Below are 16,726 nucleotides of genomic sequence, written 5' to 3'. Positions count from 1 at the left end.
TTGTACCTTTGTATATGCCTATTTCTGTAATGTTATATTTTTACACAGTTTGAGGGTGGGAAATTTGAGCTGCATCTTTAAATTCAGAGGATACGGTATATTCATGTTTTTTTTTAATTTTTTTTTTTTATTCTGTTTCAATCCTAAAATTCTAGGTGATGCAAAACTTTTGGTCATAGTGGTATATATAATGAAGAAAAGTAATTGATAAACTGAAAACTCAATATTTTAATATAGCTGCAATGCCTTCTTCAGGTAGTATGGTAGAAATAACTTGGTAGACTGATATATATATTTTTTTGTGTTTCATTATAGAAATGCTATGAAGAATTGGCAGAGAATTCAAGAACATTTCTTTTTTGGGACATTTCATCCACTTAAGGACTACAGTATAGAGGTACGTTTTTAAAGAGCGCCTGGCTTTAAAGTATTTTATTAACCTTTCCTTAGCACCTCTTGACGTTGTTGATTATTTAGATTTTCTGTTGGTCCAACACTGTATAATTAACAACTGAGATCTAGTTCTAAAGAAAGTGATTACCTCAATAACAACCCAGCAACATTAAAATGACATTTTAAACTATTAACTACTTGTTTTCCAGCTAAAATAATAACTTTTACACATTTACAGCAATATTCTGTTATTTATTTTAATGTCTGCTCGGTTTATAAAATATGTATTATTTACTAGAATAAACAGACAACGTTGTGATCCCTCATGGGTAAAGTAAATCGAATTCAAAATCTTCAGTGCCAGATCAGATTGGATGTCACAATTACTTGACCGGAGATTCTACCTGAAAAACCCTTAACCTTTTAATTGTTTGTGCAAATCAATGAACAGGTAGTTAAACTAGTGATTACTGAGAGTGCTTTTTTTTTTTTTTTTTTTTAAAGAGAACTCAGGATTGTTTTGTCACGTCTGCTGCGTTTTGCAGATTTTCACGTACTCTTTTTATTCGGTCTTATTTATTTTCTGTTTACTCTGCACACACTCTTAACTCAGGGGAGACGTTAGGAGGACAGAGATGTTATAAACTCCTAGTGGTTTATGTTCGAGCACTGGACGAGCTGTAAGTAAGTCCATATAACCTTTATTTAATCGGAAAGAAAGACACTCAATACTCATTCATTTTAAGTTTTACGAATCAGAGCAATGCTCCTTCGGTTTATTAAAATGCTTTTAATATTTGGAAAAAGGTAGGTTGATCAGACCTCAAAATTCCAACACATGCAGTCTACAAGCACCCACTCCTATATTTCAGTTTCATTCAATATAACACTCTGTTAAAACCAAAACATAGTTTCAAAACCTTATAGCAATGCAACCAATACATGTAAGATATAATAATGATAGTAATATGCTTACCTCCTATTATAAGGAAAAGTAGCATGAACAAAGGAATCAGTCTGGTGGAGATCTGCAAGTGATGGACCACTTCACCCTGTCAAGCAAAGGTCTTGAATGTGGTACCCCTTTGCGAAAAGTGTGAGTTTTTATAGGATTCGTCTCCATAGGAACACATGGAGAATCTTTATCAAGTCCAATTCTTATCTCTTTGGCACACAACAGCCTAAATATTTAGAGCCTTGTGCCAACAATTAATAAAAATATAACGCCTGGTCTACACATCCAATCATGATCTCACCCGCTCATTTCTCGACCCCTCCTCTATCTAAAAAGCTAGGTGAAACAAAGAAAATAATATTATTTTGAATATATGAGTGTTGTCTGAAATATATACAACACTATTAGTTATGATTATATTGATTATATGTATTAATGTCTAATAATATATTCCCTCATGCCATTCTATTCTTCAAATTAGTTTTCCTTCTCTCTTTACAGGCGTGTGCTTAACAGATATTATAGGGAGCTTCCATCTTATGTTTTTCCCAATATAGAGTTTCTCTTCATGGATAATCTATGTGTTTTTTATTTAAGTGTAAGATTGTAATGTCTCTGTCCTATGAGTTTCCTAACAGCACGAATTCAGCTGAACTGCGGACAACCTCCTATTTTTTTCAGCTGCACAAAAACCAGCTAAAACCAGTTTTCTAGTTGTGCGCTTAGCTTTCCAATTTCCAGCGATAATCAAGGTTTTTTTTCCAATTTTTCTATGGCGAGAAGACACTCTAACCTTGACGCTGTTAGATAAGAGAACTCCGCTCTTCATGCCAACTATCCCTTTACTTTCTGGCACGACTTCAAGACAGGCTCACAGCAAGTTATAAAGTTTTTACTTTCTTAAAACCCATCTTTTCTTAAAACTTCCATTCTTTTTCTTAAAATTACTTTTTAAGCTTCTTATTTTATTTTTCAAACAATATCCCTTTATGTTGCATCATCTTTCAACTCAGAGTCAAACTAGACAGTTTACTCCCTATAGAACACGATTATTAACTATTTTAAATGCGAACCTATCTTGACGAGAAACAATTTCATGTATATTATTATAACAGGCAATGTTAAGCATATGGTCTTACATGCACAAATAGTTTATAGTAAAAAGCAAGCATATTAAACCTTATTTCAACATTTAACAACATTTTCTTAGGCTAAAAAGGGTGCTGCAGAAACTTGCATTCAATTCTGGGAATCAAGCCCATCTTGATAAGAAACTGCCTAAAAACTGGCTACTTGTATCAAACTATACCAGCTTCTACTGCATGATTTTATATAAAGAAAATACATAAGTTTCACAATTAAGAATTAAAACAGCATTACGTGTTACTTTTGATTACACACTTACACAATTTTCCAAACTAAAGATTATACAAACAATACAAAGGATTATAACACATATTATTGCATTAATACATTTCATTTTAAATTCTCCAATCCATATCCGGGGTTTCAGCTCACTCCCAGCAAGACTCCACTTCGGTCTCAGGTTCCACTCGGGTTGGCTCAGTGAACACGATAATAGGCTCTCGAATCCATCGTCTCACGTCACAGGTGTGAGTCGCCATGGCCTTGACTTCGTACCTACAAGACACTTGTACACGCTTAGTAGGGACACCTTCCTCACATTCTAATTTTCCCAGATGCGCCCATTTTACTAAGTGACCCTTTCACAACTCATGCATTCAATCCTCTTAATGTCTTTTTGGGTTTACATTTAAATGAGAGAAAGAAACACCTACAGAATCATTGCATTCAAACAAGATTCTACAGTGTTTAGCCAAATGACTGCATGCCGGACAAAGTCTGAGCCCAGTCACTGATGACTTGCTTTGGCACATATTACATACACAATTAACAAGAGGATTTTGTTTTAATTTATGTGTCAAGGTTACTTCTGCACCATGTACAATAGTTCTGGATCTGTACACAATGTTACTATACACTTCTTTCTGCTCACATGGAGACACTTTAGAAGGGATGCCATTCATCCAGAATACAGTAGGGGGCCAAAACTTACTGTTTTTCATATCAGCAGGCACCTAACTTGTAGTTTGTTTATCATCATTAGTGGGCAAACTCAATACAACTGAATCTGAATCAGTTGATGAACCATGAGCCTTAGCTATAGAGATTCTCCATACAAAAGGATTCAATGTTTTACTAACCAGCCTAGCTGATTCAGCGTTATTTGCGACAGTTTCTCAATAAGGTTCCAATAATCCTGTTTTAAAAAGAACTCTGGTACGTTGTCTGCATCTCTGTTGACCAGAGTCCCAAGCAGAAAATGCATTACTGTTTTGACAGAAATCACTGTGATGCATAAGATGCTGTTGCCTGCCATTCTTTACTATTGTTTGCACACTGCATCCCTGTTAATTTTATAACAGTCTTTATTAATGATCAATTGAAAGCAGATACGGCAATTAGCTGTATATTCTCGTATTTCTAATGGTATAGAGAGAAACGTACTGCAATTTAGAGGTGCAGTCAGCACCCTAATTTTATAAGTAATAAGTAATTTCTGAACGCTGGTTATTCAATACTGTTTACGTTGTGTGTCCAAAAGCAAAACATTTGAATTAATCTCACAAATCCTGACTAATGTAACTGTTGTACTAAATTCAGCTTCTTTTTCTATAATATTGCCATATAATCCAAACACAGCATGCTTTGAAACAAAAGGTAATTGGTAGATTTAGTAGATTTAAAAAAAACAAACCAAAAAAAAAAACTGTGTTGCTTTAATTTAAAAAAAAAAAAAAAAAAAAAAAAAAAAAAGTGAATACTTGGCCTACTTCATTGGTCATATCCAACGCATAATGTTGGCTTGAAGTGTGTATCCTAGCAACACTGGAAGCAGCACAATCACACTCAAGGTTTTAATGCAAACTGGCAACAGGAGACTTAAAACTTGGTACTAATTCGATGCATCGATTCGCCAAAATGTAATTGAAGCTCAGTAAAATTTAAGGACAGGTAATCAATGCATCGATTAATTGTTGCTGCCCTACTGTAATTGCATCTGGTATTTTTGCTACTGATTTTGTACTGGTGGGTTGCATCAAGATATGCTAGTCCCTTCCACCATTCTTACCCACACTGTGTTTCTGCTGGAAACATTCGTAACCTACTTGAAATAATATCTTGCTGTTCAATTCCAGACAATATTCTACACCTTTCCCAGCCTGTCGGAACTTGCGGGCAATGAATGGATTCCATTGTGGAAGTTTTCGGAACTAGTGGAATTTCCCACTGACTCATCAGTGTCATTGAATAATCCTCGGAAAGAGCTTGGCAACCTGGAAACAGGAGATTGGGTTCAGCAGGACAAAGGTACGCCTTGCTTGGTGACATTGAAAGCAGGTGGTGATTGCTTAAATAAGTACATTGCCAGAAATGAATACAAGTTCTCTAGATTATTTTCATGAAAACATGAAAAATTCCTTACAGCATTTTACACTGTAAAGTCACACTTGCATTTGGTTTCTATGGCAAAGGGGTCAAACAAATACCGACTTCATGATTGGTGTTAGAGTTATACTGATACTAGTCTGTACATTGACCTGGCGAGTCAGTGGCATATATGATGTTACAATTTACTAATAATCTGAAGGTATCTGTGGTTTTAAAACTTATTTCTACTTTTTAGAAATGTTCATAAAAATACCAAAACTTTGTAATTTAAGGTTTGTCTCCCATGTATACGATTTATTGATTTTTAAAGGCAGCAAAATATGGAAATTGCACATTCCTTTTCAATAGTATGTCAACATAATTTTAAAAGGTTTACAAAACTTGAAAATGTCGCGGAATTTGTCACTCAAGGTTTTTTTTTTTTTTTTTCATCTTTTTGTCTGCTTGTTGCATTTTTTTTGCAGCTAACACATTTCCAGAACATTGATAAATTTTTAGAGATTGCTTCAATAGTGACTCGAGTTTCAATGCTTGAATGCTGTTTGACCTTTTACATAGTGCAAATACTTCCAAGCTTAGCTCATGATATTCTATATTCTATTTAATAGAATATAAGTAAATAGAATATCTTTGGTTAGCTGTACCTGAGAAAATGCAGTGAAAATGAGCAGCCATATTAGCCGGAAACAAGATATTCTCAGCACAGTGATAAGATTTTAGTTTGAGTTTGAAGGCAGCAGGAGGGTGTGTGTGTGTGTGTGTGTTGTGTGTGTGTGTGTGTGTGTGTGTGTGTGTGTGTGTGTGTGTGTGTGTGTGTGTGTGTGTGTGTGTGTGTGTGTGTGTGTGTGTGTGTGTGTGTGTGTGTGTGTGTGTGTGTGTGTGTGTGTGTGTGTGTGTGTGTGTGTGTGTGTGTGTGTGTGTGTGTGTTTATTTTTTTATTTATTTTTTGTATTTGCTTGACAGGCGTCCTTAAGCACGGCGACTTTGAGGTATCAAATTATTACAATAAGCTAAGAAACAAGCAATACAGCTTTTTTGTTTGGGTTTTATTTTTTTAGTTTCTGTTTTATAAAATGAAACTGTTTGTGCAATTATTGTGCAGTGTGTTTGTTTCTGTAGGTCGTATATGCATATTTGCTTTGTAATTGTAGTGTATAGGCTACGTGCAACTACTGTTAAAATATAAACTGCTAAAAATGTTCGCCTTGCTTCACTCGGCACCATACGTGTTTCATCTTGGCTACTTTGCTTCGCTCTGCTCCCACCCCTGAATTTAACACAATACATAGGTACATGTTTTGTTTATTTGATTCAATAAACTTGTAATGCCTGAGTGTAAGGCTAAGCTGTATACCCACAGTGGTAGAATGGCTCTCGATTTGAAGTTTCTGAAAGTTTCGATGAATTTGCTTTCTTTTAACATTTTTAAATCCTGTATGTAAAGAGACAGTGGGCTTGGTCATAGGATCTGAGGCTGCCCACTGACTCTTGCTTGGATTTTCTGTGTTGTGGGAATATATATCTGGACATTATAAAACTGCTGAGAACACACAGGGGTAATATCACTGAGAGGTTGTTTGTATCCTGACACAGGGGAGTGTGAGTATGAATCCCAGTGGATAGACGTGCAGAAGAAGATAATCCCCTGGAAGAACAGCATCCCCGATCAGGACCTGGAGCTCCTGTACCAGGAACGGGCTGCCAGGCTGGGGAAGTTCAGCAACGCTCTCATTGTAGTGGCTTCGCTGATCGACAAACCAACTAACCTGGGAGGTAGGATCAAATAGAAACACAAGTATTGGAAAAGTAGCCATGCCCTGATTTTTTAGAGATCAATAGCGCCTAAAATATTATTCACACTGAATTACTGAAGGGCCCTTGGACAACACTGTCAGCATGGCCTAACTGAATTACTGAATTGAGAAATTACGAGGGACCACTGTGTAAAACATTGCCTGTTTGTTTCCCCTCACTTTATTGCACTCTGTGTGAAGGGAATGAATAAATATATGTTTGCAAAAAAGGTGCTCTGTGTTTAAATGTTTACAGTTGCTTAGCAGCAGAGTTACTGTAACCTGTCTTGTAAAAAAAAAAAAAAAAAAAAATGTATATATATATATAATTTTTTTTTTTTTTTTATTGGTTGCTAGCGACGTCGAGAGTGGCAGATAAGGTGAAAAGGGGTTGTATTGTCGTGCTTTATCTGCACAAGCGCACTTCCATTGATAAGAAAGAGTTGTCAGAATGAACCTGCAGTTGAACCAGCTAGGAGATGTTTTTGGGTACAATAGCGAGTGTCTGGATTATTATAGCAGAGATTTATATTTATGAACAGATGCTGTGAGAATGGAAAATGAGTGTAAAGACATTGAGAGTTTGTTTCTTTTAGTATTACTACCCCCATTCAGTGTTTTACACCGTAGTTATGAATGTGATTTATAGCATTGTTGTTTTGTTAATTAGTTTTGTTTTTTTTTAACCACCTTTGATTAGGTTGTGCCTTATCACAATGCAGTGGGAAACAGAACCCAGTGAATCCTGTTTTGAAGTGCAAAAATAACTTTTATTGTGTAATTTATCATCAGGTTTATGTCGAACATGTGAAATCTTCGGGGCTTCTGCTTTGGTTGTCAGTGGCCTGCATTATGTAAATGATAAGCAGTTCCAGTCTCTCAGTGTTTCATCTGAACGTTGGCTTCCCCTTGTGGAGGTGAGTGCTATAGGCTTTGAACAACAGCCTTTGGGCCTGCAGTTTGTACCAGTAATTAAATACGGTAGGTGTCTTACTCACCTGACATCTTCAGACTAACGCTGAAACACTTTAAAATATATATACACAGTACTGTGCAAAAGTTTTAGGCAGGTGTGAAAAAATGCTGTAAAGGATGCTGTAAAGGATGTTGTGTGGAGACATGTTAATAGATTATATTTATCAATTAAATAAATGCAAAGTGAGTGAACAGAAGAAAAATCTACATCAAATCCGTATTTGGTGTGACCACCATTTGCCTTCAAAACAGCATCAATTCTTCTAGGTACACTTGCACAAAGTCAGGGATGGTGAGGTTGCTGAAGACAGTTTACTGTCCAAAGTCATACACCATGGCAAGACTGAGCACAGCAACAAGACACAAGGTAGTTATACTGCATCAGCAAGGTCTCTCCCAGGCAGAAATTTCAAGGCAGACAGGGGTTTCCAGATATGCCGTCCAAGCTCTTTTGAAGACGCACAAAGAAACGGGCAACGTTGAGGACCGTAGATGCAGTGGTAGACCAAGGAAACTTGCTGCAGCAGATGAGACACATCATGCTTACTTCCCTTCGCAATCGGAAGATGTCCAGCAGTGCCGTCAGCTCAGAATTGGCAGAAACCAGTGGGATCCTGGTACACCCATCTACTGTCCGGAGAAGTCTGGTCAGAAGCAGCCTTCGTGGAAGACTTGCGGCCAAAAAGCCATACCTCCGACGTGGAAACAAGGCCAAGCAACTCAACTATGCACTAAAACACAGGAACTGGGGTGCAGAAAAATGGCAGCAGGTGCTCTGGACTGATGAGTCAAAATTTGAAATATTTGGCTGTAGCAGAAGACAGTTTGTTTGCCAAAGGGCTGGAGAGCGGTACACGAATGAGTGTCTGCAGGCAACAATGAAGCATGGTGGAGGTTCCTTGCAAGTTTGGGGCTGCATTTCTGCAAATGGAGTTGGGGATTTGGTCAGAATTAATGGTCTCCTCAATGCTGAGAAGTACAGGCAGATACTTATCCATCATGCAATACCATCAGGGAGGCATCTGATTCACACCTGCCTAAAACTTTTGCACAGTACTGTGTGTGTGTGTGTATGTATGTATGTGTGTGTGTGTGTGTATATAGATATATATATATATATATATATATATATATATATATATATATATATATATATATATATATATATATATATATAATATATATAGACTTTGGTTAAAACCTCATTATCGGAGCAAAAATAGATTGAACTATTGCCCTGACATCCTTACACCACCAGACAATAGTCTCTGTCTGTCATGTGATTGGTTTACATCACTCTCAGTCCCACCCCTTTTCAAAGGAACGCCCCTTTCTACTGCACAACAAGAGAAAACTGCTAAACACAGATTCTGTGATTTAGCAGAAAATTAATTACAAGATATTACAAAAGAAAGATGCTTCAAAACTAAAATGGTGAATAAAACGTCACTGTTTTCTGACTCGACGATGTAAACAGATATGCCAAAAAAACTTAACTGGTGTATGTGGTATGAACCTCAAAAATATTTTCTGTTACTTATTTATGTTATTTTATTTATTATGCTGTATCAGCTATATTTAAACAAAATATAGAAAGTCGTATTCACTATCCAACCTTGCCTCACTTATTTTCTTGACTGATTCATATGTTAAATATGTACTGCTGTCTCAGCCATAGAGGAAAGTTATATGCCCCTTGAAGACTGTTGTTACCTCAAGCATTATAGACCCTTGTCGGTAGCAATAGTCTTCTCTCTGGTCAGTGTGTGTGTGTGTGCTTTTATCTTCACAGGTAAAACCACCTCAGCTGATTAACTATCTACAGCAGAAGACAGCAGAAGGCTACACTGTCGTAGGTGTGGAACAGACAGCTAACAGCCAGAGTCTCACAGAGTATAGCTTTCCTGAGAAAACGTTACTGTTGCTTGGGTAAGTGAATCAGTTTTAGAGGCTTGTATTAATTAACCTGTAAATCAGGTATGTTTCACAACTCATGTAGACAAACTCACATGAAGCACACTTTATCATCTTCAGTGTGCATTATGTGAATACTTCTTTTGTGTTTGTTTAGTTACTCATACACAGTATTAGAGATTGGGGAAAAATAGGACTGGGAGTTACTATTTTAATACAGTAAATTAATGTTTGATTTAGAAACAAATTTGTTTAGGTACACCTAATTGATTCCCCCTTTTCTAATGGATTGAGAAATAAAAAACAGACAGGTGAAGATGAAAATTACGGTAATTTAATTGATCAAAAGATATGCCTCCTGGGGCCAGCTATTGTAAAATCCATTGTATAAGTCCATTTTCTATGCATAGGTGTGACGTCTGCGCCAGTGTGTCTAATTAAACTGCTGTACCAGTGCCATAGTGGGGTTACTACAACCACAGCTATTATATCTCACACAATCTTAACTGTCAACAACCTGATTATTTGTTCAGGATCTATGGCATTCAGGTCCTGTTGCCAGGTAGAAACACAAAACCAGTGTTCTAGTTAAACGTTTTAATTTGTTACTGTCAGTACCTGTAGTCATTTTGAATGTTAAACGCAAGCTTTAGACTTGACTGACCTCTTCACGACCCAGACTCGTGAACGTGGAGAAAATAACTGGTTAAAGTTACCAATCTTCAGAATATGAAAACCTCACAGTAAAAAATACTCCTTCACTGTTAACACAGTAGCTATCAATCTCTATGAATGTCCTTATTCCCACCCTCCTGAGCTATTGACTTGTTAACATTCAGACTGAACCTGCCCCTGGAACCCGTAGCAAACAGCTATTAGTTAGAAAGCTGAGTAAACTTATCAAGTCTCCAGTTCATTGTACCTGCAATGCTATAACAATGCAGGTGTCTGTCTTTTGAGACTGGATAAAGTAGGACAGTCAGACAAAAAACAAAAATGCTACACAACGGGTTTGAAATTGCATGTTGTTGTATTTGCCGAAATGCATGGCAATCAAACTTAAGACAAACTTAAATATGGCGAAAGAAAAACAAGCTGATAGAGGAGGAACGGGTTTATGGCCTGATGTAGAAAACATTTTGTTTGAATAGAGTACTTCAAGACATACTGTAACTTGTTCTTCATGCCAGTCCAATGTGTATGGTTATGGTTCTGATTAACAAAACAAAATGAATGTATTTGTATAGCAGGAATTTTAATGCGATTGTGCTGCATGGTAGGTAACACAAAGACGTTTTGTTTACTGGTTATTAGATGGTGCACTGTTTATTGTTTTTTTGATTTTCTAAATCATGCAAGCAGCACTGTTTAATACTTTTTCTTTTAAATTTGAATTCATACAACTGATTTGTAAAAGCCAGTGCAGCTGGAACTATTGTACGGTTTTGGAGTATGGTTTTGGAAAGAAATGTTTAGAAAAGCAATGATGATATGTTCTTGAACTTGTCTGGATACATGATAAGCTCAAATAAAACAGGTTACTACAGATGTGATGTGGGATATGTAACTTTGTTTTTATGCTCTGTTAATTATTACCGTTTATTATTATTATTATTATTATTATTATTATTATTATTATTATTATTATTATTATTATTAGATTTTTTTTTTTTTTTTTTTTTTTAAAGCCCTGGCTTCAGTAAACATTGTGTCAAGCTGCTTTTATTTTTAATATACCTCCATTGATTTCCATTTTTAATTGAATCAACTTAATTACTTAAACATTTTCCATTTAGCAGTTGGTTTGTGGAAACCTGTCTAGGCTTGCTTGTTCTATTAATGTGTTTGCAATCTGCCGCATGGCACACACCAGTGCAGCAGCTAATCAACAAGATAACTAATGCCAAAGTAGACACCTGGGCCTCTATGGTGCTACTCCAGGGTGCAATTTAAATCAATGTATTTTTAAAGGCAAATACACCAGTATTTATTTTTTTTTTTTAAATATAAAACTTTCACAACATTTTGTGATTTTATTTATTTATTTTTTTAAAGATGGTTTGACAAAACCATGATTGTACCAAAAGGAAGGAAAAAAATGCACTACAATCCCAATTCAAAGATGAGTGTATCTGTAACTCAGCTCAGCCAATCAGGGTTAAAATAAATTATATAGATAGACACACACACACACTACTGGTCAAAAGTTTTAGAACACCTCCACTGTGCAGTTTTTATTGAAATTTACACAGTTTAATGTCTCAATGTACTCTGAAATTAAAGCATAGAACAAATAAACAATTGGAGATAAAAAAGAAATCATGGAATCGTTTTGTTTAACAAAATTTAATCTAAATTTTTGACTCAACAAAGTAGCTACCTTTTGCAGATATAACAGCCGAACTCGTGGTATTCTTTCTACAATGGAAATCAAATATTGTTCGGAAAGTTCTTCCCAACACTGTTGCAGAAGTTCCCACAAATGTGTTGCACTGGTAGGTTGCTTTGCTTTCACCCTTCTGTCCAGTTCATCCCAAACCAGCTCGATGGGGTTTAAGTCTGGAGACAGTGCTGGCCATTCCATGATTTGAAGCCTACCGTCTTGTTCTTTTCTTCTAAGGTAGTTCTGACATAGCCTGGAGGTATGTTTTGGGTCATTATCTTGCTGTAGGATGAACCCCTGACCAACTAGGCGTATACCAGAGGATTTAAATGCTGTGGTAGCCGTTTTGGTTCAGGGTGCCACTCACTCTGTGCAAGTCGCCGACTCTGGATCCAGCAAAAGAGCCCCAGACCATCACGCTTCCTCCTCCATGTTTGACAGTTGGTGTCACACAACGAGGAACCATCCTTTCGCCTACTCAACGGCGTACAAAAACCCTGCATGATGAACCGAAGATTTCAAATTTTGATTCATCGGTCCATAAGACCTTCTTCCAGTCTTCAGTAGTCCACTGGCGGTGCTTCATGGTCCAGGCAACCCTCTTTTTCTTATTTTGCCATCTTAGCAATGGCTTTCTTACTGCCACTCGACCTGTCAAACCTGCAGCTCGAAGTCTTCTCTTCACAGTTGAAACTGAGACTTGCTTACTTCGACCAGTGTTAAGCTGTGCTTGAAGCTGTTGTCCTGTGAGCCGCCTATCACGCAAGCTGTTGACTCTCAGAAACTTGTCTTCTGATTCTGTTGTGGCTTTGGGTCTGCCAGACCTCTTCCTGTCAGAGTTTCCTCCAGTTTCCAAGTGCCTTTTGATGGTGTAGGAAACTGTACTCACTGACACCTTGGCTTTCTTTGCAATTTCTCTAAAGGAAAGACCTACACTTTTAAGGGTTATAATGGTCTGTCTGTCTTCCTTTGTTAATTGCGTTTTTCTCGCCATTATGATAGCAATATACTACTTCCTGCAGTACAATACTGTCCAAATAATGCTTAAGAGGGTGTAGTAACACAGTCTGTTCCAACACTGCTTTTATACAGACAGGGTTTGTAAGTAATCAACAAAAGTTGGGACACCTGTAGGAATTGTTAGCATCAACTTTCAAGGCTTAATTTACTTCCATTGCTGCAGAACAGCTGTAAGTTGTTAACCCATTACTTGTTCCCTGAAAAAGGCCTTTTTGTATAACTCTGAAATGTACATTATTTTTCAGTTTTTGGTAACCTAAACTTTTTTTTTTAACCTCTGGCAGTTTACCGCTTACCTTTGTACCATTTCAGGTTATTCACTGGACTTGAACTGCTTAAATTTCAATAAAAACTGGAAAAATGGGGGTGTTCTAAAACTTTTGACCGGTAGTGTGTGTGTGTGTGTGTGTGTGTGTGTGTGTGTGTGTGTGTGTGTGTGTGTGTGTGTGTGTGTGTGTGTATGTATATATATATATATATATATATATATATATATATATATATATATATATATATATATATATATATATATATAGACACACACACACACACACACACAGTGCCTTGCAAAAGTATTCAGACCCCTGACCAATTCTCTCATATTACTGAATTACAAATGGTACATTGAAATTTTTTTCTGTTCGATATTTTATTTTTAAACACTGAAACTCAGAATCAATTATTATAAGGTGACACTGGTTTTATGTTGGAAAATATTTTTAAGAAAAATAAAAAACAGAAATGTCTTGCTTGTATTCAACCCCCACACATTAATATTTGGTAGAGCCACCTTTCACTGCAATAACAGCTCTAAGTCTTTTGGGGTAAGTATGTACCAGCTTTGCACACAGTGTCGGAGTGATTTTGGCCCATTCTTCTTGGCAGATTTGCTCCAGGTTGTTCAGGTTGGTTGGTCGACGCTTGTGGACTGCAGTTTTCAAATAGTGCCACAGATTCTCAATGGGATTGAGATCAGGACTTTGACTTGACCACTGTAGGACATTCACCTTTTTGTTTTTGAGCCACTCCAATGTTGCTTTGGCCTTGTGCTTGGGATCATTGTCCTGCTTAAAGGTGAATTTCCTCCCAAGCTTCATTTTTTTAGTGGACTGAAGCAGATTGCCTTGCAGTATTTTCCTGTATTTTGCTCCATCCATTCTTCATTCAATTGTAACAAGATGCCCAGTCACTGCTGATGAGAAGCATCCCCACAGCATGATGCTGCCACTACCATACTTCGCTGGGTGGGTGGTGTGATGCAGCTTCCACTTCCTGATTATTGATCCAACTGTGCTCACTGGGATAGCCAAACACTTGGATATTATTTTGTACCCTTTCCCTAATCTATGCATTTGTATTACTTTATCTCTAACTTCTGTAGAATGCTCTTTGGTCTTCATTTTCCTTCAGATTCACAGCCTTACCAATGGTCCTTCAACAGTGGGGTTTTTATCTAGAAAATGTGACAGCAACTTTAATGGTTCACAGGTGGAGGTCAATGGTAAGGTAATTGTGTCCTCGTTAGGGCAATTTCTTTCATCAGTGCAAACTAGGAGCTTCCACAGCACAGGGGTTGAATACTTATGCAAGCAAGATATTTCAGTTTTTTGTTTTTCTTAAAAATATTTCCCAACATAAAACCAATGTCACCTTACAATAATTGATTCTGAGTTTCAGTGTTTAAAAATAAAATATCGAACAGAACGTCATTTCAATGTACCATTTGTAATTCGGTAATATGAGAGAATTGGTTAGGGGTCTGAATACTTTTGCAAGCCACATTATATATATATATATATACACACACACACACACACACACACACAGTACTAGATTTTTTTCATAATTGACAATGCTTTACATCGTATACCTTTCTGTAAATACTTGAAAATGAAAACACATGTTACAGTATACAAAACATAAGGAGTATCAAAGCAATGTTCAATAAAATTTGAAAATTGTCTCTAAATCTTGGATTCCTCAAAATAGCCACCCTTTGCCTTAATAACAGCCTCATAAACACAAGGCATTCAGTTAACAAGTTTCAGCAGGAAATCACCAACATGTCTTCCCAGCTCTTCTGCAGCAATTCCCAGAGATGTAGGGCACATGTAGGTAGTTTTGCTTTGACTTCTGTCCAGTTCGTCCCATACAAGTTCTATGGGATTGCGGTCTGGAGACTGGGCAGGCAAGGTCATTAGATTCAGTTGTCCTTCACTTTCCTTCTTCAACAAATAGTTCTTGCACAACTTTGAGGTGTGTTTCGGGTCATTATCTTGCTGAAGAATGAAAGACTGCCCAACTAGCCGTAATCCTGATGGAATGGCATGCCTCTGAAGTATGCTATGATAGCCATGCTGGTTGAGCTTGCCATGGACTTGGTAAAGATCACCAACTCTGTCACCAGCAAAGCAACCCCATTTCTTAAAGTAATTTTTTCTTTGCTTAACTGAGCGTATTTTGCCATTTTCTGACCCCTTACATTCAGGAATGACAAACTAGTGCCTATGGTACCTGTTAACGATAATTGGTGACAAAAGGTTGTTTGTGTAACATGCTAGTTAACTCAGAGAACATCTAACAAAGACACTTTTATACTTAGGCCAGTGTTCTAACACCGTGTTGTACACATTTCAGACTTTTAACTGACTTGGGCTTCAGCTTGAAATCCCCTTGCTTTAGGTGACCATTTCATTGAAATTGACAAGATTTACGTTTTCATTTAAAAATTAAATTTTTGAATGCAATTCACTTATGATTTTATCAGCTTATATAAGTACACAACATATAATGAAATATTAAGTGTTTTATAGACAAGTTTATACAGTTTAAAAGCATAGATAATCATGAAAAACCTGGTTTCAAGCAGGTGTACACAAACTTTTGACTGGTACTGTGTGTGTGTGTGTGTATATATATTTATTTATTTTCCGAGGATCTGCGTGTAGTGGGCGGTACCTTAATTATAATATGCAGAGGTGCACTATATAGTATTAGCAGAGATCAAACAAAGTGATCTTGTTATAATTGTATTTACTAATTGTGATGTATTTGGTGACCATAATTTTAATATGTTTGTTCAACTACAATCAAAAGGAAATTGAACAATGACTACCACTAACAAATTTAAGGGAACAATTGCCACTAGTATATAATTATCTGGAGGGGGCTCTTTGCATGTATTGGTAATCAATACATAGTGTGTGTCGGTGTCCACAGTACATATGATCTTCAATAAAAACAGAAATGCTCTGCAAATTGTTTTGTGTAATTATACAATAAGCACAGAGGGAAACTTAACTTGGTTATATTGGAGTTTTATAAAAGTATAAAGTTTACAACTATGGTATGAATCAGCAGGCTAGACATTAAAAGCTGGTGGGATAGAAACATATGGTGGCAAAAACAAATTATCTGCTACAATGCGTTGAATAAATGGCACATTTGATTGCAGAACCATTTAAAGCAAATATTATTTCAGCTCGGCTTTACTGCCAGGGCCAGAATGGAACGGTTATCTTGAAAATGTATGTCTCCTATCATTTCCCCTCTATTATACATTGCTGTAAAGAGAGATATCCCAAGTCATATGTGGTTTGAAAGTGATTCAGCTGCTGAATAATCATGTGGGTGTGGTTTATAGTGTTTCCTACACAAGTTCTCCACTGTTATTATTTTATGTGATACTAAGCAAAACAAAGCAGATAAAGTACACAGAAAGCGTGCTGTGCCTGAGACGTACATGATTTAGCTAATTTTGTGTTTTTATACAGTTTTTTAATCGAATTTAATTGTCTGCTGAACACCACCATAAAAAAA

General features: G+C 36.6%; 1 protein-coding gene across 1 annotated transcript in view; it reads left to right on the top strand.

Moving 5' to 3' along the window:
* tarbp1 (TAR (HIV-1) RNA binding protein 1) overlaps positions 1-16,726 on the top strand; it is a 30,671-nt gene that overhangs the window by 13,276 nt on the left and 669 nt on the right. Inside the window, exons 25-29 of the mRNA XM_041251319.1 lie at positions 316-397; positions 4,570-4,741; positions 6,416-6,595; positions 7,408-7,532; positions 9,383-9,519. Coding sequence (XP_041107253.1) covers positions 316-397; positions 4,570-4,741; positions 6,416-6,595; positions 7,408-7,532; positions 9,383-9,519 — 696 coding nt within the window. The remainder of the gene's footprint in view (positions 1-315; positions 398-4,569; positions 4,742-6,415; positions 6,596-7,407; positions 7,533-9,382; positions 9,520-16,726) is intronic.

This window comes from Polyodon spathula, chromosome 5 (genome assembly GCF_017654505.1).
Source record: "Polyodon spathula isolate WHYD16114869_AA chromosome 5, ASM1765450v1, whole genome shotgun sequence".
Classification (NCBI taxonomy): domain Eukaryota; kingdom Metazoa; phylum Chordata; class Actinopteri; order Acipenseriformes; family Polyodontidae; genus Polyodon; species Polyodon spathula.
The sequence above is the reverse complement of the archived record's forward strand: the minus strand, read 5'-3'. Positions and strand labels throughout refer to the sequence as shown.